General features: G+C 46.0%; 1 protein-coding gene across 1 annotated transcript in view; it reads right to left on the minus strand.

Moving 5' to 3' along the window:
- Nucleotides 1-23,097, minus strand: part of LOC311236998 (disabled homolog 2-interacting protein-like) — a 183,195-nt gene that overhangs the window by 47,899 nt on the left and 112,199 nt on the right. Inside the window, 2 exon segments of the mRNA XM_084324806.1 lie at nucleotides 618-762; nucleotides 10,597-10,741. Of these exon segments, the coding sequence (XP_084180932.1) occupies nucleotides 618-762; nucleotides 10,597-10,741 (290 nt within the window).

Raw genomic sequence — 23,097 nt, forward strand, 5'->3', positions numbered from 1 at the left:
GGCGTGACTGTAAACGAGGGAAACCTCAGTTGCCTTTCGAGTTTAACCCTTTCACTGCAGCCACACTAACAATGATTAACCCTTTCACGTCGGCGACGATACATAATGCTAATCCTTTCACTGCCACACGGCAAAGGGTTAAACTTATGTAGTGTGGTAGTGAAAGGGTTAAATAAAGGGTTGAAATTAGGGATGTTCGATATTGGCTTTTTTACCTATACCGATATTGTCCACCTCTTAATTTCCGATACCGATATCAATCGATATCAACCGATACCGATATATGCAGGGTTCCCCCCCCCCCCAAAAACTGAATTATTTCAGGTAATTAACATTACATATCTCTTGTCGTGCAATTAACACAACATTGTGCATACTTTTGACAATAAATAAAATCTGAATTTGTTCTTACTTGCTTGCCTGGGTAAATAAAGGTTAAATAAATGTAAAAAACATTTATTTATTTATTTTGAAAACCGATAGATATTTTCCGATATCACATTTTAATGCCAATATCGGTAGGCCGATAATATCGGACATCCGATTCCCTAGTTTGAAATGAATCCCTGTGTTACGGCTCCCCTGGCCTCTGGGCTGTGGGCTCCAGGCCTCCTCACCAGTAGGAGTTGATGATCTTGCAGAAGGCCAGCTCGCAGCACATCTTCAGGTTGCTCTGGTGCTCCTGCAGCTCGCTGGACGAACACCTGGACGGGTCCACCTCACAGTTCTCGTCTGACTCGTACAGAGCCTTGATGAACTCACCTGGGGACACAGAGAGAGGCAGAGAGGCGGGGGTTAGAGTGGTGGGGGTCAGATCTTTCTACTGTCAACATCAACCCTCATCGGATATACCTTATTCACCAAGTGCAATACATGTACGGGGGTCTGTGCAGAGACGCAACAGTATACAGTAACTGAGTGTTATTATAAAGTGTTACCTGTAGTTTTACTGTAAATACTGTTACATGGTACAGTAAATACTAAATACTGACATGAAGAGGAGCTCACAGGAGTTTTACTGTACATACTGTTACACACATCAGTACGTAACGGAGTTGGGAGAAATAATCCATGTGTAATAATAATCACAATTCTCGATTTTTAGATTCTGCCGATGTGCAAATCATGTACAATCGTCGGCTTTCTTAGTTCTCAGTTTCTCTGTTTTCTGCCTTTTGAGGGTGCGTCAGTGGCTCAGGAGGTAGAGCGGTCGTCCGGTATTCGGAAGGTTCGATTCCCACTCCCAGGCAGCTCATTGTAGTGTCCTCGAGCAAGGCACTTAACCCCTAACTGCTCCCGATGAGCAGGTTGGCACCTTGCATGGTCGCCTCCGCCGTCGGTGTGTGAATGTGTGAGTGAACGGGTAAAATGTGAGGAACAAATTGTAAAGCGCTTTGGATAAAAGCTGCTATATAAATACACCATTTACCATTTATAAAGCATTTCTGCTTTATTAGACAGGGACAGTGAATGACAGGAAAGCAGGGATATGGAGAAGGGGGGTGACATGCAATAAAGGCTCTAGGCCGGATTCAAACCCACGACTTTGCTATTACGCGGTATGTGCGTCCTGTCATCGTAAGCCACCAGGACCCCTTGTTAGGTTATTTCAGTGTTGTTTTTTCCAGCATTGGGATCGATCCATGAATTGTAATACAGAGAGAATTGTCAGAGAATCCCATCGTAGTTGCAATAATGGCAATCAAGTCAAATCGCTCGCTCCCCGGTGGTTCCCGGCACGAGTACAGAGAGAGAGAGAGAGAGAGAGAGAGAGCGCCGGGCCCGTCCAACACAAACAGAGCGGGACGGAAAATAACCAAAAAAACAAACTCAGGCCTTGGACGAGAAAACCATAAGGACGCCGCTAAACGATCCCGGCCGTCCATCTGTGTTTGCTTTTCATTACGTTTCAATGATGAGTAATTTGTTTGTTGGACGGGGGGCCGATGATGGGGAGGGGAGGGGGGGTCTGTCTCCGGCAGATTTGTCGTGTCCGTTTTTGACGGCCAGAAAGTTTCCCAAACTTTTGGGGAAATGACGGATTTGTCTCTAAAGCTATTGCTTCTTCCGATTAAAAACAAACAAACCGACGGCGATAATCATCCATCTGTTTTATCGCCGCTTTGGGGACGGGACGGGTCGGGGAGGAGGGACGCGATGCCATTCCTCTCAATCGGAGGAGTCGGTTTGGGAAGAAGCGGCACCATCCTATATAGAGTAGAATGTTATTGTTTAAACCACCAGGGGGCAGTCCGTGATATTATCCCTTAATGCACCACAGTGGTGCTTCGATTCAAAACAACCCCTGCGACGTCCATCATCGTGAAGGCGTTCGCCCGGGACAGCGTCGTAGCCGCCGCCGCCGCCGCACATCATAACAGGATGTTCCATCATTATCATTCTTCACTGCCCACGGACAACGGCGTGACTCAACGGGGCAGAGAGCAGTGAGTGAAGCGAACCGAAGCGTCCCTCTCCGCGGCTGTGGGTCACTCACACACGCCACATAACACACACCATGTAGGGCTATTTTCCATCTCAGTCAAATCTGCAGACGGGCGGAAACGGCCCAATGATTATCAGTGAAGCAGAGGGCCTCTTCATCTAAACGCTGATCATCCTCGACCTCTCCTCCTGCCCTCGTCTTCACCCTCTCGCTCAGGTGAAACAGAGAGACGATAGTCATAGCCATCGACTAATGTGAGCCACCGGCCTGTTAACCCTTTCACTGCGACAACAATACACAGAATGTTAACCCTTTTCACTGCCACACGACAGCAGGTTAACCCTTTCACTGCCACACTACAGAAGGTTAACCCTTTACTATCACACTACCGACGGGTAAGAGAAGCTATCTTTAGTTTGGCAGCGATAAAGAGGTCATTATGCTCTGTGTCATTGAGCCGACAGACAGACAGACAGACACATGGGGGTGTCTACGGTCCCTGGTGGTCTGCAGAGAGAGAGGCTTGTCGGCTGTGTCCTTGACGGTCACAGACAGTCAATCATCCGCTGAGACGTCCTCGCTACAGTTACTCAGACAGCCGGGGCTTAAAGCGGCATGAGAGCTCCGGCTAAAAAAGAAAAAAACAGCTATGTATTTATTCACCAGGCCACACACACACACACACACACACACACACACACACACACACACACACACACACACACACACACACACACAAAACTGTGAGATTAGAAATGTTAAACTATACGCATTCTCACAAACACACAGGCATGGGCACGTGTGCGGGCGTGGGTAGACACACACGCCACCGACATTAGCTCTGTACAGAAAGAGAGAGCGGGGGGGGAGTAGGGAGGGCGGGGAGGTGTGTCTTCCTGTAGATAAAACCGCTGCTGTGTACATTTCTAAATAAGGAGAGCAGGTAAATTCAGAACCATCACCGGAGAGGCTTATCACTGAGACTGCAGGCAGACAGACGGACAGACGCGTGATTGCGAAACCTAGCCGCATTTCTCGGAGACGTTCTCTGATTGGCACTGACTGACGCTCTCTGATTGGCCACTGACGCGTTTGCCCAATCGCGTGACGAGCTGTGTCTTTGCCCATTTCCACGTCAAACAGCCTGCAAACGGTATATCGCCATGCTCTAAGACAAACTCTAACCTTAACCAACTTCGAAAGAGTGCCTAAGCTTAACCAGTGTAGAAACAGGCGTCGGCCAATCAGAGAGCGTCTCCGAGAAATGCGGCTAGGTTTTGAAATCACGCCGGACAGACGGGAGGCCTGACCTCAGCCTGACCTTGAAGGGGGAGGGACTTGGAGAGTGACACGTGGAGTTGTTTAAACTCCAACCCACGTCCGGTCCTACTAAACTGCACAGAGTCGTTGGCCAGTGTTGAAGTGTCTGCGGAAGGCTCAGACGATCTTAAGACAGCTCTGAGCATCCTCTCTTGGAGGAGTTTGTCCCCCTCCCCTCTGGCAGGAGATATAGGCTCCCCAGGCTAAAGGCTAAAACATCCCCAGGGCACTAAATGCACTTAACCTCCTTTAAAATAACAGTAATGCATTTTCATTTTCCTTTTATTTTTCCTGGTTGGATTCTGTAAGATTTTTGTGTTGTGTTATTTGTTGTTGTTGTTGTTGTTGTTGTTGGTTGTTGTTGTTGTTGTTGTTGTTGTTGTGGTTGTCTTGAGGGACAATAGAGTCTGAACTAGTGATGCGCGATATATCAGCCGCCGATATGGCCGTTTTTTTACACATCCGTATCGGTCCGATATCAAGATAGGGCCGATATTAAAAAAAATTAATTTTTTTTTTCTTTTTACATGTTTTGGCCTTAAATAGTTTCAAAATATCTGTCATTTCTGAAAATAAGTTACAAAAGTAAAAAAAAAGAAAAAATGCGTTTTGGAAAATAGCTCTTTATTTGATTATCATAAAAAAGTGTTTTCTATACAGAGATATCGACATCGGTAAATATCGGTATCGGGCCAGAACAGCAATATTAAATATCGGTTATCGGTATCGGCCACAATTTTCACATCGGTGCATCACTAGTCTGAACTGAACTGAAGGTGGGCGTGAAGATTGAGAGGAAGAAATGGTGCCTTTTCCTGGACTAAAGAACTACTTGCAATTATTGATTGTTGTTGCTATGGTGACAGAACATGCACTCCATTCTTCGAATGCTCACAAATAATATTAGTCAATAACCGATCAGTCAGTCAGTATTATCGTGGGAATTAGATTGGTTGTGAATTGTGAAGGACCTCGAGGTTCTTCAGTGTATATAATGTAAACAACATGTATATAATGACAGCACTGCTTATAGCCATCTGAGAGCACCACAGGCAGAGAGAGAGTGTGTCAGCAGGCAGTGTGTCTCCACGGCGAGCAGGGTGTGAGTGGCTTGAAGGTCATTCGTCATCTTGATAAGCATTGAAAGTGCAGGTTTGGTGAGAGAGAACTAGGGGGGATAATATCAACAATTGAGCGGTTGCTATAGTGATCTGGGTCAAATAGCTGCGGTCGAAGACAGCACGTCACACGTCACATAGTAACGAGGAGAGGGGCGGGCCCCCGTTGCTAGGGAGAAGATAATATAACGCGAGGTTTCTTCCGGTAAAGTTAGACTAAGAAACGAATCACACAATGGAGGAGTGCCACGACGACAGGCTTTTGGAATAACAGCCAGGCTGCGATGGCCACCCAGCGGGGTGAAAGGAGAGATCATTAGAATAATGAATGTAGTTTCTTTCAAAGACTTTTCAAGGACAATACGAAATGGGTAACATCTGATTACGAGGCTTCTGTTTATGTAATAAACAATGTGTTCCAAGAAAGGTAACATGTCTGACGGTGGTAAATTATTATGATTACGGATTGCATTAGAGGGGAATGACCACGATGTACAGCCAGTATGAGAAGACGTCGGAGAAATAAACACAACGCGGAAACTACCCGAGCCAACGGATAAAGAGGTGATAAGTGGCTGATTGTGGTTTGCCAGAATCCAACAATTGTGTCCTTGCAGCAGATCCTGCAGTGTTTCGGGAAAAAACAGTACTCGCTGACCTCTGACTTCTGACCTCTGACACTGTTGTTTGTGAGTGTAAGTGACACCAGCGTATCATTCAGTGACATCATCGTCATTACCTAATGGCTGTTAATCCCTGACAGATCTGAGAGACAGACAGACACACCTATTTCTGTGTCTTTCTGTGTGTGTGTGTGTGTGTGTGTGTGTGTGTGTGTGTGTGTGTGTGTGTGTGTGTGTGTGTATGTGTGTGTGTGTGTGTGTGCGTGTGTGTGTGTGTGTGTGTATGTGTGTGTGTGTGTGTGTGTGTGTGTGTGTGTGTGTGTGTGTGTGTGTGTGTGTGTGTGTAGACTAAGAGGAGCTGAGGGGGAATATAAACAGTATTAGTTCTCTTTTGTCTTCTTCAGGCTAAGCCCCGCTTCAGGGAGCATAATGGGGGGGACTGTCACAGTGGTAGAGCGCGCACACACACACACACACACACAACCAGCACACCCCAAAGCTCTCCCCTCCATTTGAACTGCAGCTGAACCAATCCTATCACAGTAGTCTCCATCTACAGCACACTCTCTCTCTCTCTCTCTCTCTCTCTCACTCCCACACACACACACACACACACACACACACACACACACACACACACACACACGTGTGATCATGTCAAGTGTGAAGGAAAGAAAGTGAGAGTGTGAGAAGGAGAGGAGAGGAGGAGAGAAGAGAGGAGAGGGTGAAGGAGAGGAGAAGGAGGATAGTTCTGATGCTCCACTTGTCTCCAAGTCAGCGGGAGACATCAGTCACCTTCACACACACACACACACACACTAACACATGTTACACACACACACACACACACATTACTACACAGATTCACATACACACACACATATTTACTACATACACACACACACGCCTAATCAACCCTCATCTCGCCATAGGTCCCAGACTACTTCTGGACAGGAAGACAAGTCCAGACAGACGTGCAGACAGACTGCAGGCTGCTGACTGACCTCTACACCTGCTCTGCTCTGGTCTGTCTGTCTGTTACCAGAGGGGTCAGCTCCTTCTCACCGACACATTTAAACAACCTGTCCATCCAGGTCCAGACAAAGCACAGTCCATAAGGTCTGGTTTCGATCCATCTATTCATTTCTTTATTTATGTATTTACTCTGCTGGCGAACGCTATGCAGCCCAGTGTAGTGGTCTCTCTCTCTCTCTCTCTCTCTCTCTCTCTCTCTCTCTCTCTCTCTCTCTCTCTCTCTCTCTCTCTCAGCCACAGTGTAGTGGTCTCTCTCTCTCTCTCAGCCACAGTGTAGTGGTCTCTCTCTTCAGTGTAGTGGTCTCTCTCTCTCTCTCAGCCACAGTGTAGTGGTCTCTCTCTCTCTCTCTCTCAGCCACAGTGTAGTGGTCTCTCTCTTCAGTGTAGTGGTCTCTCTCTCTCTCTCAGCCACAGTGTAGTGGTCTCTCTCTCTCTCTCAGCCACAGTGGAGTGGTCTCTCTCTTCAGTGTAGTGGACTCTCTCTCTCTCTCAGCCACAGTGTAGTGGTCTCTCTCTCTCTCGGCCACAGTGTAGTGGTCTCTCTCTTCAGTGTAGTGGTCTCTCTCTCTCTCTCAGCTACAGTGTAGTGGTCTCTCTCTTCAGTGTAGTGGTCTCTCTCTCTCTCTCAGCCACAGTGTAGTGGTCTCTCTATTCAGTGTAGTGGTCTCTCTCTCTCTCTCTCAGCCACAGTGTAGTGGTCTCTCTCTCTCTCAGCCACAGTGTAGTGGTCTCTCTCTTCAGTGTAGTGGTCTCTCTCTCTCTCTCAGCCACAGTGTAGTGGTCTCTCTCTTCAGTGTAGTGGTCTCTCTCTCTCTCTCAGCCACAGTGTAGTGGTCTCTCTCTTCAGTGTAGTGGTCTCTCTCTCTCTCAGCTACAGTGTAGTGGTATCTCTCTTCAGTGTAGTGGTCTCTCTCTCTCTCTCAGCCACAGTGTAGTGGTCTCTCTCTCTCTCTCTCAGCCACAGTGTAGTGGTCTCTCTCTTCAGTGTAGTGGTCTCTCTCTCTCTCAGCTACAGTGTAGTGGTATCTCTCTTCAGTGTAGTGGTCTCTCTCTCTCTCTCAGCCACCGTGTAGTGGTCTCTCTCTCTCTCAGCTACAGTGTAGTGGTATCTCTCTTCAGTGTAGTGGTCTCTCTCTCTCTCTCAGCCACAGTGTAGTGGTCTCTCTCTCTCTCAGCCACAGTGTAGTGGTCTCTCTCTTCAGTGTAGTGGTCTCTCTCTCTCTCTCAGCCACAGTGTAGTGGTCTCTCTCTTCAGTGTAGTGGTCTCTCTCTCTCAGCTACAGTGTAGTGGTCTCTCTCTCTCTCTCAGCCACAGTGTAGTGGTCTCTCTCTTCAGTGTAGTGGTCTCTCTCTCTCTCTCTCTCAGCTACAGTGTAGTGGTCTCTCTCTTCAGTGTAGTGGTCTCTCTCTCTCTCTCTCTCTCAGCCACAGTGTAGTGGTCTCTCTCTTCAGTGTAGTGGTCTCTCTCTCTCAGCCACAGTGTAGTGGTCTCTCTCTCTCAGCCACAGTGTAGTGGTCTCTCTCTCTCTCTCTCAGCCACAGTGTAGTGGTCTCTCTCTCTCTCAGCCACAGTGTAGTGGTCTCTCTCTCTCAGCCACAGTGTAGTGGTCTCTCTCTCTCTCAGCCACAGTGTAGTGGTCTCTCTCTTCAGTGTAGTGGTCTCTCTCTCTCTCTCTCTCAGCCACAGTGTAGTGGTCTCTCTCTCTCTCTCCTCGCAGCTACTTCAACAACCACTCTATAGCAAATCATCCGCGCTCTTGAACCAGCAACGAGGCAGAATCGTCAATTAAAAACAAAAAGGATGGTCAATGGATCGTCCAACACGCCGCCCACTACACTCACACGGCCTGCGGGCGCCTGGGTGAACCTCCAGACCTCCAGACCTCCACATCTACATTTTAGTCATTTAGTCGTTTAGCTGAACGCTTTTATCCAAAGCCACTTACAATTTCTGTACAACAAGTCAGCAGGAGGGGCACAACTCTGGCAGCTAAGGGTCAGTGACTTAATAATTATAATAATTCATTTTATTTATAAAGCGCTTTTCAAAAACCCAAAGACGCTGCTGACACATGAGCAAAACAAATGAACGGAGAAACAAAGAACCACAGGGAATAAGAATATGAATATGAATATGGACATACAACCACGGGTAATAAGTAACAGATACAGAGTCCAGTAGGGGCTCTTGAACTTCACTGCTACAGTCTTTCTTGAGTGCATAGTAGTATAGACATATTATGGGATGCCCCTACGATGCCCCTCTAGGTCATGGAATGAACTCCAACAGTCCTTAAAGCTTGAGATTCTCTCCTCTGTTGCAGAGTTTAAAACCTTGATCTACTCCAACCTTTGTCAATCAAGTTGTACGTGTTTTAATTGATTGTGATCCTTACTCTTTTGTATTTTTACATGTGATTTTATGCCTTCATTTTTTTTTGCTTATTTCTGTATGTACACTCGACGTGACTGTAAATGAGGGGAACCTCAGTTGCCTTTCGAGTTGAAATAAAGGTTTGAAATTAAATGAAAAATGTGCATAGAATGTAGTAATAGGCAAGGTAGATTACTTAGTAGCAATGTCCATAATAGTTCATTCATTTTCTTAATTTCAGATATTGATTGAAGAAGTGTGTTTTTAGAGGGCGGCTGGGTGGCGCAGCGGACTAAGCGCTCGCCACCAACACAAGAGACACTGGTATCGAATCCGGCTGTCAGCGTTGCCTCCGGCTTGGCCGGCAGTCATACTGGCTCAATTGGCAGAGTCAGCGGGAGGGAAGCCAGTGGGTGGTAATCTGGTCGTTGTAAAACAGCGACTCCTACAGGTCGGTCAGGGTGCCTGCACAGCGAGGAAGGGAGATGGTGAGGGTAGTGTGAGCCTCCCACACGTTACACCCTCACCAATGAGAGTCCGCGGTGGCAGGTGAAAAAAGAAGTGGCTGGCTGACTCTGCATGTATCGGAGGGGACATGTGATAGTATCTATCAACCCTCCCTAGACCGACCAGTGGGGGGCACATGCGAGCAACGACCAGGAAGGGGAGGGGGGAATTGGCACGACTAAATTGGGATGGGAGAAAAACACAGAAAAACAGGAGGAGAAAAAGTGGATAAAAAAAAATAAGTGTGTTTTTAGTCAATGGTGGAAAATTGGGCGGGTTTCAGCTGTCCTGCCTGTGGGGGGAAGAGGACTGAGGATAGCCTGCTTCTCTTTGATGCCCCCCCCCCCTCCCCCCAGGACACGCGCCCCCTATGGGAGCCACCCAGAACTGACAAAGATAATAAGTGTTTCTGTTCCTTGTGTTTTCAGCTGGCATGATATTACAATTAACGCAATCAATATTTTAAATATCGGGATTGGATGAAGGATGTCTCTCCCCTCTGAGTGCAATTTAACAACGCCAAGTCGATTCCCACGATATTGATTGTTTAATTTCGTCACGCTTGTCTGGCGTCATGCGCACATAAACGCATCATATAGGTGAACCCTGTGCATCGAAGGACCGTGTAACTCTGTTTTTAAATGTTTTGGACAGCCTGTGTATTTGCAGTAGTAAAGTCAATCCTAATCACATGATAAGAGACGATAATATAGGATAATATAGCAGGTAGGGGTGGGAATTGCCAGAGACCTCGCGATACGATCGCAATACTTGAGCCACAATACGATAGTATCGCGATACTCAATATATCACGAATATTGCTATATATATTTTTTTTATCACATTATATTTTTTTACTGCAAAGTAAAACTGTCAACATGTTTTATCTAATAAAATAAAGTTCAGTCTGTTCATCTCACTTCAATCATTTTTATTGCAGAACATGTTATTTTCTCAAGCAGACAGATGTCAACACTGTAATCTGTGTTGCATGTACCTGACAACTGTTTGTATTACAGTCATATTCCAATTTAACTGAATGCACATGTGTGTGTGGACTACTGTACTATTACAGGTATTGAAATGAACAATGCAACTTCCTTATACAAATTAAAAAAAAATATGAATAATTAAATATCGATATTTCGGGAAATGAGTATTTCCTCTGCTCACCCAGGGCGTCCTGTAGGTACTTCTGCCCCACCAGCTTCAGGTACTCCTCTATGGCCTTGGTGGCCAGCGTGTTCTCCCTGAAGATCAGGTGCTCGTTCTCCCCACAGCGGTCCACCTCTGACATCATCAGGTCCGTCAGGAAGTCCTGCAGGAAGAAGACACACACACACAGGGTCAGAACTACAATTCCCAGAGTTCCCTTTAATGACCTAGAGACCTAGACCTTCAAAGTGCCAGGAGGTAAATGGAATGGATGGAAAATATAGGCTGCATTTATTTTATATACTGTGACAGCTTTTATCCAAAGCGCTTTACAACTTATGCCTCACATTCACCCACACTGACGCAACCGTGCAAGGTGCCAACCTGCTCATCATCGGGGGCAGTTAGGGGTTAAGTGTCTTGCTCAAGGACACTTCAACACACTGCGGGGGAGGAGCTGGAATCGAACCAGGAACCTTCCGCTTATCAGGGAACCGCTGTGTGTGTGTCTGTATGGATGAGTGTGACGGGGGTGGATGTGTGTGTGTGTGTGTGTGTGTGTGTGTGGGGGTGAGTGTGGGGGGGTGAGTGGGTGTGGATGTGTGTGTGTGTCTGTGTGGATGAGTGTGACGGGGGTGGATGTGTGTGTGTGTGTGTGTGTGTGTGTGTGTGTGTGTGTGTGTGTGGGTGAGTGTGGGGGGGTGAGTGGGTGTGGATGTGTGTGTGTGTCTGTGTGGATGAGTGTGGGGGGGGGGGGTGGATGTGTGTGTGTGTGTGTGTGTGTGTGTGTGGGTGAGGTGGGGGGGGGTGAGTGGGTGAATGTGTGTGGGTGGGTGGTTTGGAGTTAATCATATGGAAGACAGACAGACAGACAGACAGACAGACAGACAGACAGACAGACGGACAGAGAGACAGACAGACATACAGACAGATTGACAGACAGACAGACAGACAGACAGATTGACAGACAGACAGACGGACAGAGAGACAGACAGAGAGACAAACAGATTGACAGACAGACAGACGGACAGAGAGACGGACAGAGAGACAGACAGAGGGACAGACAGATGGACAGACAGACGGACAGAGAGACAGAGAGACAGACAGACGGACAGAGAGACAGACAGATGGACAGACAGATGGACAGAGAGACAGACAGATGGACAGACAGACAGACAGATGGACAGACAGACGGACAGAGAGACGGACAGAGAGACAGACAGACATACAGAGAGACAGACAGACGGACAGAGAGACGGACAGACAGATGGACAGACAGATGGACAGAGAGACAGATTGGAGAAGACGTTGACTTCAGCCAAGCTTCTGCGAGAAGCTGTTCTGTATTCAGGAGCGCTGCGGGAGCTTCGTTCTGACCTGACAGAAAACACTCCATTTTACACTTAATTTTCTAAACCCATTAGTGTCAAACTGAAAGTTGTTCCGTGTGCTCGTCAAGGTGTGTGTGTGTGTGTGTGTGTGTTAGAGTGTGTGTGTGTCTGTTAGAGTGTGTGAGAGATGAGTCCAACCTGCAGAGATGTGATTGCAGCATCATACTGTGCTAATAGGGCTCCTCATGACAAGATATGACAAAACGCGCACACACAGTAAGAGGTGCAGTGATGACTGAAAAGTGGAGAGTTATGAGTTGAAGTCACATGTCACATTTCTCGGAGAGACGGCTGAGAGACGCCATGTATATCCTTTTGGAGTCATATTTATGTTCCCAATAGGTCAGTGTATCCTTTTGGAGTCATATTTATGTTCCCAATAGGTCAGTGTATCCTTTTAGAGTCATATTTATGTTCCCAATAGGTCAGTTTATCCTCTTGTAGTCATATTTATGTTCCCAATAGGTCAGTGTATCCTCTTGGAGTCATATTTATGTTCCCAATAGGTCAGTTTATCCTCTTGTAGTCATATTTATGTTCCCAATAGGTCAGTCTATCCTCTTGGAGTCATATTTATGTTCCCAATAGGTCAGTGTATCCTCTTGGAGTCATATTTATGTTCCCAATAGGTCAGTTTATCCTCTTGGAGTCATATTTATGTTCCCAATAGGTCAGTCTATCCTCTTGGAGTCATATTTATGTTCGTAATAGGTCAGTTTATCCTCTTGGAGTCATATTTATGTTCGTAATAGGTCAGTTTATCTTCTTTGATATTTACTGAAAATCGTCTATCTGTATATATATGTTATATATATATATATATCTTGTGAATTATGATACACAATCGTCTCATCTACATTAACGGGGGCGAAGTGATTTCTGGCAGGACACTCTAGTGTCAACTCCAGTAGTGCCAAGTCTAGCAGCAGCAGCCTTCGATTAATCTCCTAAGTAAGAGGAGCGTCTGCAGCCAGGAGGTAAACACTGCAAGGTGCTGCACTCGCTCCTCTACACTGGAACCGAATGCAGCCGCGCTGCTAGACGTGTCTGGGGGCGGGGGGGGGGGGGGGGGGGGGGGGGCCTGGAGAGACGTGTGCGGAGCTGTGACAGCTGTGACAGGCGGTATGTGTTGGCGTCCGTGTCACTGCTCTGCTGCTGCCGCTGCTGCTGCTGCTACCTGCAAGGCAGCTGTCCCTCCACCATCGCTCCAGCCTGCGCCGGCCCTGAGCGTGCCGCGCTCTCCGTAAGCTACGGTCCTCCCTATAGGCCCTATATAGTATAGGGGATCCGTTCCCCCAGTGCTCCCTGCAAGCTCAGCTAACCCTTTCACTGCCACACTACAGACGGTTAACCGGTAGTGAAAAGGGTTAACCGTCTGTAGTGTGGTTGTGAAAGGGTTAACCGTATGTAGTGTGATAGTGAAAAGGTTAACCGTCTGTAGTAGTGTGATAGTGAAAGGGTTAACCTTCTGTAGTGTGGGGCTGTGAAATGGTTAACCCTTCTCTATAGTGTGGTCGTGAAAGGGTTAACCATTTGTAGTGTGGTAGTGCAAGGGTTAACCTGCTGTAGTGTGGTAGTGAAAGGGTTAACCGTATGGGGAGCTCCAGTAGCTCACCGCGTACCTCGAACGCTATTTCGGCGTCGGGGACAACCGTGCGCGTCACGGATCTGGGGTAGCGAGTTCGACTCCCGGACTCGCCGTACTTTCTCAGAGTGTCTTTCCCCCCATCTATACCCCCATTCAACCTGTTTCTGTCGGTCATACTTGACCAGAAAAAGCGATAAACGCGAAAAGAACCAGTTGACTGGTCAAAGTTTAAAAAAAAGAAAGGGTTAACCGTCTGCAGTGTGGTTGCAAAAGGGTTAACCCTTTGTCGTGTGGCAGGGAAAGGGTTAACATTATGTATTGTCGCGGTGAAAAGGGCTAACCTTCTGTAGTGTGGTAGTGAAAGGCTAACCTTCTGCAGTGTGGTAGTGAACGGGTTAACACACTGCCTGTGGTGTTGTGTTGTGCTGTAGCTTATCCTGCAGTGGCCGGGGAGCGAGGAGAACCACAGCGCCGAGACTAATGGCCACCAGCGCCATTAATGCTGCCGTTAGATTCTGATATTAGATTCGTGACATACATGATAATAAGCAGGTCTTTCCCTAAACGGTGGTATATAGGGAGCAGCGGCACCATGACAACCCTCCAGCCCCACCGTGTATTTATTAAAACATTATATATTTTTTGTATCCACTTTTTCTCCTGTGTTTCCGTGTTTTTCTCCCATCCCAATTTAGTCGCCATGCCAATTCCCACCCTCCTCTTCCTGGCCGTTGCTTGCATGTGCCCCCCACTGGTCGGTCTAGGGAGCCCTGAAGTCTATCACATGCTTCCTCCGATACATAGGAGACAGCCAGCAACCTCTTTTCACCTGCCAGCGCGGACTCTCATTGGCGAGGTGTAACGTGTGGGAGGTCACACTACCCAGTCACCATCTCCCTCCCTCGCTGTGCAGGCGCCCTGACCGACCTGTAGGAGTCGCTGTTCACAACGACCAGAATACCACCCCGCCGGCTTCCCTCCCGCTGACTCTGCCAATTGAGCCAGTATGACGCTGACAGCCGGATTCGATACCGGTGTCTCTTGCATTGGTGACGAGCACTTAGTCCGCTGCGCCACCCAGCCGGCCGCCCTTATTAAAACATTTATATAATTTTATTTGCATTGAAAGCTTGGGGCCAGCTTAGAAACAGACACATCATTGTCTAATATGGTGTAACAGTGCATCGATCCTAAGGTCGAATCGCATCGAAACGTGGTCAAGAGATGCATTCATGATGCATTTAATCGTTGCCTGAAGAATCGTAATCGAATCGTTGTGGGGTCAAATATTTTACACCCCTATTATTGACCTATAGTCCATTCATGCTGAGTGAATCAGTTCCCCCAGCCACACTTGTGTATTACAAATATTTTGGGGAATTAACTGATAGAATCGTAATCGAATCAAATCGTTTTTGGTGTCAAATATCTACACCCCTACTAATATGTGATTGCTCTGTCCTCTGTTCCTCTCTTCCACTATGTGTTTTCATGTTCGACGTTAAACTAATTGTGCAACCTTATACACTGTACTTACATAATATAACTTTTATGTTTTTAATTATGTTTATAATAAGTTGTAGGAAATGACAGCAAATGGCTTTCTTTATTGCGAACTTCCTTTGCCTTCCGGCTGGGGGCCATGCCCCACCCCCCCCCCCCCCCCCCCCTCTGGACCACCCCCCAGATGCGACTCAGCACCTTCTTGTTCGACAGTCCTGGGGAAAGCGCTGAATAAGCTAATAATATCAAGTCAGATTTCTGAAATATGTTAATATGACCACTTCCCATCACGTGCAGTTCAGTATGATGAACGTCCACTGAGTTATCTTAACGTGTGGCTTCACACACCTGAGCGGATACTGTGACACGCGTGTCGATGAGCGAGAAAAGGCCCCTCTGAAAATCGTGACATTTTTATTTTTTTTATCACCCAGCCCTACATCCTACTGAGATAACCAGGTGGGGGAGTCTTCCTGAAGCGATCACCAGCCCCTCCGCACACGTAAAGCAAGGAAACTATAAAAGAAGGGAAGGGTCATCACGTCACTGTGTAGCACGTGAACGCCACAAGTGTGGAAACGTCCAGTTCGGCCGACATCGAGTTAAACGGGATCAGCCGTCTCCTCGTTCGTGTTATTTAAACGGGTTACTACCTCGGATGTCAGAATGTTGCATCGCTAACTAGCTAACGTTTGATATATCGGTTGATGTATATATTTCCTCAGATAGCCGGTATATTTAGAATTTTAATACTAGGCGTCAATAGAACTGACACCAAGCAGAGCGTGAGAACGCTGGTATTCTGTGACGTGATGATGACCCTTCCTTCTTTTATAGCTTCCCTGACGTGAAGCAGGAAGCCGCCCCTCTCCCGGGGGGGGGGGGGGGGGGGGTCTCACATAGCCCTCCTAATGAGTTCCATTTAACCCTTTCACTGCCGCACTACCAAACGGTTAACCCTTTCACAGTGACAATACACAGAAGGTTAACCCTTTCACTGCCACACAACAGCACGTTAACCCTTTCACTGCCACACAACATCAGGTTAACCCTTTCACTGCCACACTACAGACGGTTACCGTCGGTAGTGTGATAGTAAAGGGTTAACCTTCTGTAGTAGTGTGGCAGTGAAAAGGGTTAATGCTGCCATGAAGACACATGACATCAATCAGTCCACACTGAGGCTCGGTGCTGTGGGCGTGTGACGTGTGTGTGTGTGTGTGTGTGTGTGTGTGTGTGTGTGTGTGTGTGTGTGTGTGTGTGTGTGTGTGTGTGTGTGTGTGTGTGTGTGTGTGTGTGGGTGGGGGGGGTGTAAGACGCTCCGTCTGTCACTGAAGACGGTACAGAGGGGACTCTGGAAATGGAAGAAAGGTACTCGGCCAAATCTGGGCTGAAAAGACAATTTCTGTGTTCTTGTTTTCCTATCCTTATGGGGCCCAAATGTCCCCACAAGACATGCAAAACATAACTGTGTGTGTCTGTGTGTGTGTGTGTGTGTGTGTGATGTGTGCGTGCGTGTGTGCGTGCGTGCGTGCGTGCGTGCGTGCGTGCGTGCGTGCGTGCGTGTGTGTGTATGTGTGTGTGCGTGTGTGTGTGTGTGTGTGTGTGTGTGTGTGTGTGATGGGCTGGGATCCACACACAGTACTAATTGGTGAACTGGGAATTGGGAGCGGTGTCATGGTTGCTTCCCATATGGTCTTGGAAAAGAATCAGAGCGATCCTCTGTATATAGTACGTTCTAGTGTACAGTATGTAGTACGTTCTAGTGTACAGTATGTACTGCTGGGATTTATGCTCCAACACACACACACACACACACGCGTGTGTGTTAGCTATGTACTGTATAGGACAGCCGGAATACTTAAGCTGCTGTGGGGATGTGATGTCAGTGATAGTGGCGTCTACAACTACGCCCGTTTTCACAACTCGTACATGTTATGTTACAGACAGTGAACATATTAGTGAACGTGAACAACTCTCTCTCGAATCTACAGAAACTACAGTGTGTAAACTCAAACGTGTGATGTCACCGGGTGTAACGTCTGAAACTGATCCGTAGACAATGAATCGGGAGAGATTTACATTTAGTCATTTATGTACGACGACAAGTCAAAGGAATGGTACGACTCGAGGGTCAGTCAGATTGTTTGTCAAACAGTGTCAACTTGAGTGCTACAGACTTGAGTGCATAGTAGTAGACATTATACTGTAAGCATAGTAGGTAGTCGGTATCAGTCCGATATCAAGATAGGGCCGATATGGGCAGATACAAAAATAAAAAATAAAAAAAAAATATATATATTTTTTATATTTTTTTAATCTTTTCCTTTTCTTTTTACATGTTTTGGCCTTAAATAGTTTCAAAATATCAGTCATTTCTGAAAATAAGTTACAAAAGTAAAAAAAAATAGCTCTTTATTTGATTATCATAAAAAAGTGTTTTCTATACAGAGATATCGACATCGGTAAATATCGGTATCGGCCAGAACAGCAATATTAATATCGGTTATCGGTATCGGCCACAATTTTGACATCGGTGCATCACTAGTAGTAATATAGGCAAGGTAGATTCCATAGTAGCAAAGTGCATAATAATAGATGACTTGTCGTACAGAACTTGTAAGTCGCTTTGGATAAAAGCGTCAGCTAAATGACTAAATGACTAAATGTAAATGCAATAGTAAAAGACAGTATGATGGTTAGGTGTTTTTTTCCCCTTCTTCAGAGATGTTTCTTCTTCAGAGAAGGTGACACTGAGAGCACCCAGGGTTATGTTATGCTAATTATCTCCCATTCATCGTCAATAGAGCCGCTCCGAACTTTATACCTGATGACATCACACGTCTTCTGCCGTTGGGAGAGAGTAGCTCAAGTTCACAAATATTGATAGACATTTCCAATATGCCATGGAAATATCATATTGTAATTATTTATTTGGGGCGGTGTTCCCTTTTGAAGGAATCTCAAATGAATGCGTTAGCCACTTAGCCTACATATCTTTTATATGACATACTAGATAAAGCAACTCTATAGCCTAATCTTTGACGGCAAGTCAACACACCCAGTAGAGAGACCAGGCGGCCACCAACTCTCAGGATATGACCTGAGACACTGCAGGAAATAAGAGTTAACTTGAAAGTTGAAGTATCTTTTCACACTTTCTTATACTTAGTTCTTTCCAGGCGAAGTATCTCACATATAGCTTTGGTACCCTGAGGGAGATAATGGAACTGCATAGTGTCAGATGTACAGATGAGAGAGGAGAGGTGTGGAGAGGGGAGAGGAGTGGAGAGGAGGAGAGTAGAAGAGGAGATGAGAGGAGATGAGAGGTGTGGAGAGGAGAGGAGAGCAGAGGAGAGGAGTGAGGAGAGGAGAGGAGAGGAGAGTAAAAGAGGAGAGGGGTAGAGAGGAGAGGAGAGGAGGAAGAAAAGCGAGACACATCGGTGGTCTTTAAAGAACAGAGGAGGAGAGAAAAAAAGAGAAATGGAGCCTCCCAGACACTTCCTATAGCTGCTGCTAAAGCCTGTTATCCCATCTAATCAAAGAGACACCACAGGGAGCCAATCATCCAGTGATGTGCAGCAAAAGGAGCCTTTTTGCTAACACAAGTGTGAACACACTCTGCGCACGCTCACCATGGCGCTCACACGCGCAAATAAGCCGACAGATCAATCAAACCGGGGGCTTTGTTAAACAAAAATATACACACGTCAATATTCACACATATTCTCACTCAATCACGTCTGTGGAGTTTGTGCACTAGATCTGCGCATGTTTGTGCGTGCGCAAGCATGAGTATAAGGTGTCCGCTCTCTCAGACAGACAATAAGACCAATGGTGAGTCATCCACACCTCTCCCCTTTGTTCTCTGGCCTATAGGAGACCAACAGGGTTCTTTCCCCCAGTGTATTACAAGCAGCGCTGACTTGCCTCACCTCCCCCCAGGCCCCCCTTTTCCACTAAAGTTAGTTTCTGAAGCAGGGCGGCTTGTAGCATCTCTATAGGTTACAACGTGAACGCACGGCAGGCGACAGCGGGTCTGAGATCCATGTGCTTTACCTCTCATTTGATGTCCGTCGTGTCTGCCTCGAGGATGAACGCACTAGCTGGCTAACGTTACTGTGCGTGCGATGATGTGAACACAACCTCTACATGAACGCTAACCTAGCTAACGTTAGCCAGTTGTTTTATTTGGTAGGCTACATAACCTCTACATGAACACTAACCTAGCTAACGTTAGCCAGCTGGTTCATTTAGTAGGCTACATATTGTTATTATTATTAATTTATTATCCAGGGACAATGCACATCAATCAACACTTTCAGTTTCCACATCAATGTAAATGTGCCAGAGTTAGCTAATGAGCTAGTTTTCATCTGTAGTCCCTGCCTAACATGCATGTTTTTTGTTGGATGAACATACTAGCTAGCTAACGTTTGTGCAATGATGTGAACATAACCTCTACATGAATGCTAACCTAGCTAACGTTAGTCAGCTGTTTTATTTTGTAGGCTACATAACCTCTACATAAACACTAACCTAGCTAACGTTAGCCAGCTGTTTTATTTATATATATCGACACCTGTCTGTCGAGTTTAATCACCTGTACATTGTATATTACTATTGCACTTTCTGTTAATTTTTTTTTTTTTTTTTTTTTTTTGCACAAATCTCTCCAATATTCAAAACATCTCTTTCCACATCATCATATGCAATTTCCAGGATTTGCCTTTTTCTTTTTTTGTAAGAACATACAAAACATGTAAAGGACTCATACAAATACATTAACAACTGACATGGAAAATAAAAAAAGACTTACGAAAAAAGAAACATACTATACTATACATTATGCGTATACATCCCTGATATATATACTTTGCATGTAGACCGAACTACCTTCGAGCAGGTATGTGCTGCATCCTCTATCGGGATGCCACCCTTCTCCATATTGCATGTGAGAGAAAGCGCCCCAGACACATGCAGTTGTGCATGATAACATGCATGCACGCATCTTTCTGTTACATTTTAACTCTGGTTGGATGCCAAACTTATTTTCGTTGTACTGTACTATGTGCTGTATAAAGACAATAAATCTGAAAGTAATCTGACGTTAGTCAGCTGTTTTATACTGCCGTCAGTCTGGCGTCAGTCCACAACGGCCTGCGTCGGGCGTCCCATCAACAGACACTTGCCATCCGGGCCTAGAACATTTATTCTGTGGGATATCCTGGGTCAGACCGTGTTCTAACACCTTATCTCTCGGCCCGCGCCGTCACTATCTACGGCAGACTGGATCAGAGGGGGGAATATGAAGCTCTTACATCTGCTTGACATTTAGGAACAGACGTACTCAAATCCCATCGGAGAGAGAGAGAGTGAGACATCAATTTCATACCAACTCACTCTAAAGTGCTCAGAGACAATGTGGTTGAGACCTCCCTGCTGACCTTCTCTCCTGTGTCTCTGATCTCCTGCAACACTCCTTCTGTCTCAATGAAGATACAATACTGAGGGGAACTGGGCTGCCCACTCGCCTTTAAAAATAAATACAGGAATAAAAAAACAAACCAAGTCCATATACACTAGTGCTGTCAATAGATTAAAAAAAATTAACTAATTAATCTCACAATTTTCTGTAATTAATCTAGATTAATCTAGATAAAAAGATTCCATTTTTCTACTTAAGATCGAAGCTTGTAACAGATATTTACTTGAGTAAAATCATGGAATTAATGTAAAATCAACACAAAGAAAGTATATTTAGATTCAAATACTATTTTAATAGCTTTCTTTGAATACAGTTTCTCTCCTGTGAAATACAAATGTTCAAGAAAATGAATGAAATGTTTTTTTCACATTATCAGTTTGAATTTTTTTTATCCTCTTTTTCTCCGCCTGATTTTTCCAATTTTTCTCCCCATCCCAATTTAGTCGTTATGCCAATTCCCTCCCTCCCCTACCTGGTTGTTGTGTGCATGTTCCCCCTACTGGTCGGTACAAGGGAACCCTGAAGTCCACCACATGCTTCCTCCGACACATGTGGAGACAGCCAGCGACTCTTTTTTCACCTGGCAGCGAGGACTCTCATTGGTGAAGCGTAACGCGTGGGAGGTCACGCTGCCTTCACCATGTCCTGCCTTTCGCTGAGCAGGCGCCCAGACCTGACCTGTAGGAGTCGCTGTCCACAACGCCAGATTACCACCCACGACTTCCCTCCCGCTAACTCAGCCAAACGAGTTAGTATGACGACCGGCCCAAGCCGCAGGGCAATGCTGACTCCGGGAGTCGAGACCGCAGCCTCTTGCATTGGTGACGAGCGCAATCTCCGCTACGCCACCCGACCGCCTACAGTTTGAATATTTAAGAACAGATTTACTGTAACAGCTAACAGTTATACTTTCTCTAAATAGTAACAACTTTTGTTTAAAAAAAAGGCAGGTTGTGACACCTTTCCATTGGATTTTCTCTGTTTTTCTCTGCTCTGAGACTTGAGGTTTAACTAGATTCAAAGAAGCATATCTTCTTCAAATATTTTCAATGTATGACACATCATTTTAAAGCTTAAATTCTGTACTTTCATAATCTATACAAATCTGAAAAACGACAGAGGGAGACTTGTGCCACGAACTGCTGGGCTCGGTCACAAATGGTATCTGTGACTGTTTTGATTGACAATAAGCATTAAGCATCGGATATTGACGTTATTGCAATAAGCTCAATACACACAGGAATGTCTCCGACTTTGAAATCTCCCAGGACACGACAGAAACCCTGAAGCAAAGTGTCTCGTCATCCATTAACTCGTCATCCATACTCATTGTGCTGAGTCTACCATAACTAATATCATATCCATCATTATATTCAAATCATACTACGTGGAGAACTCACTGGGCGGAACTGATGCTAATTAGGAACGAGGCATTAAGCTGAGCTCAGCACAGACGCGCACACGCACACACACACACACACACACACACACACACACACACACACACACACACACACACACACACACACACACACACACACACACACACACACACAGGGGAGTTTGACCTTTGTGGTGTGTGGGCACTGGGCACCAAGCTGGTCATTATAGTGGGGTTCTTCCTTTTCTTTTTTTTTCATTGGGAGAAAATGTCATCCCAATTATGATCTCTTCTCTAACCTCCATCGCTCTTTACCGCTCCCTCTACCCCTTCCTCCTCCTCATCCTCAGCCCTTTCCTCTCCTCTTTTCACTCCTTATCTGGGCATTGAGGCTAGAGCATGGCTGATTAGGGAGGACAGTGTCAAATGAGGAGGGGAGCGAGAGAGAGGGAAAATAAAGATAAAGTCATAGAGAGAGAGAGAGAGATAGAGAGAGAGAGAGCGAGAGAGAGAGAGAGAGAGAGAGAGAGAGAGAGAGAGAGAGAGAGAGAGAGAGAGAGAGAAGGATGGACTGTCTGTAGTAAAATACTATAACAGATCTAAACACCTCCAACAATAATCACCAAGAATAATAATACTACTTGGCTGCGATTTGTGGGAAAAAATAAAAACCGAAGCAAGTGGGACATTTAAATATAGGCCATAAAACATTCTATCGTTAAATCCATATCAAACTCACACATCTCGTAAAACGATGCGACAGAAAGTCGTCTTCTGCTGTTTATTGTTTCCATGTTTCTAAATGGAGGCGTCTGCCCTCGGGCGCTTACAGAGCGGAGAGATTAAATAAGTGGATCCTCGACGAGCCTGTTTTGCTTTCAAACGGACGCTTTCTGAAACGTAATGCAGCGGTTTACTGCTCCCTTCTCATCTCGTATGGAGCGACCGCATGCAGGAGAGCGTGTCAATTTTGCGGGCAAAACGTAAAGTAATACTGAATAGTATAGGGGTGTAACGGTACACAAAAACCACGGTACGGTACGTACCTCGGTTTTGAAGTCACGGTTCGGTACGGGTTTTCGGTACAGTGGGGGGAAAGTTTGGCTTGCCATGCTCCACTCAGGGGTGATGTAGTGTGCAGTAACTAATTGTACTTGTAGGGCTGTCA

Source organism: Notolepis coatsorum (assembly GCF_963971535.1).
Source record: "Notolepis coatsorum genome assembly, chromosome: 11".
NCBI classification, from domain to species: domain Eukaryota; kingdom Metazoa; phylum Chordata; class Actinopteri; order Aulopiformes; family Paralepididae; genus Notolepis; species Notolepis coatsorum.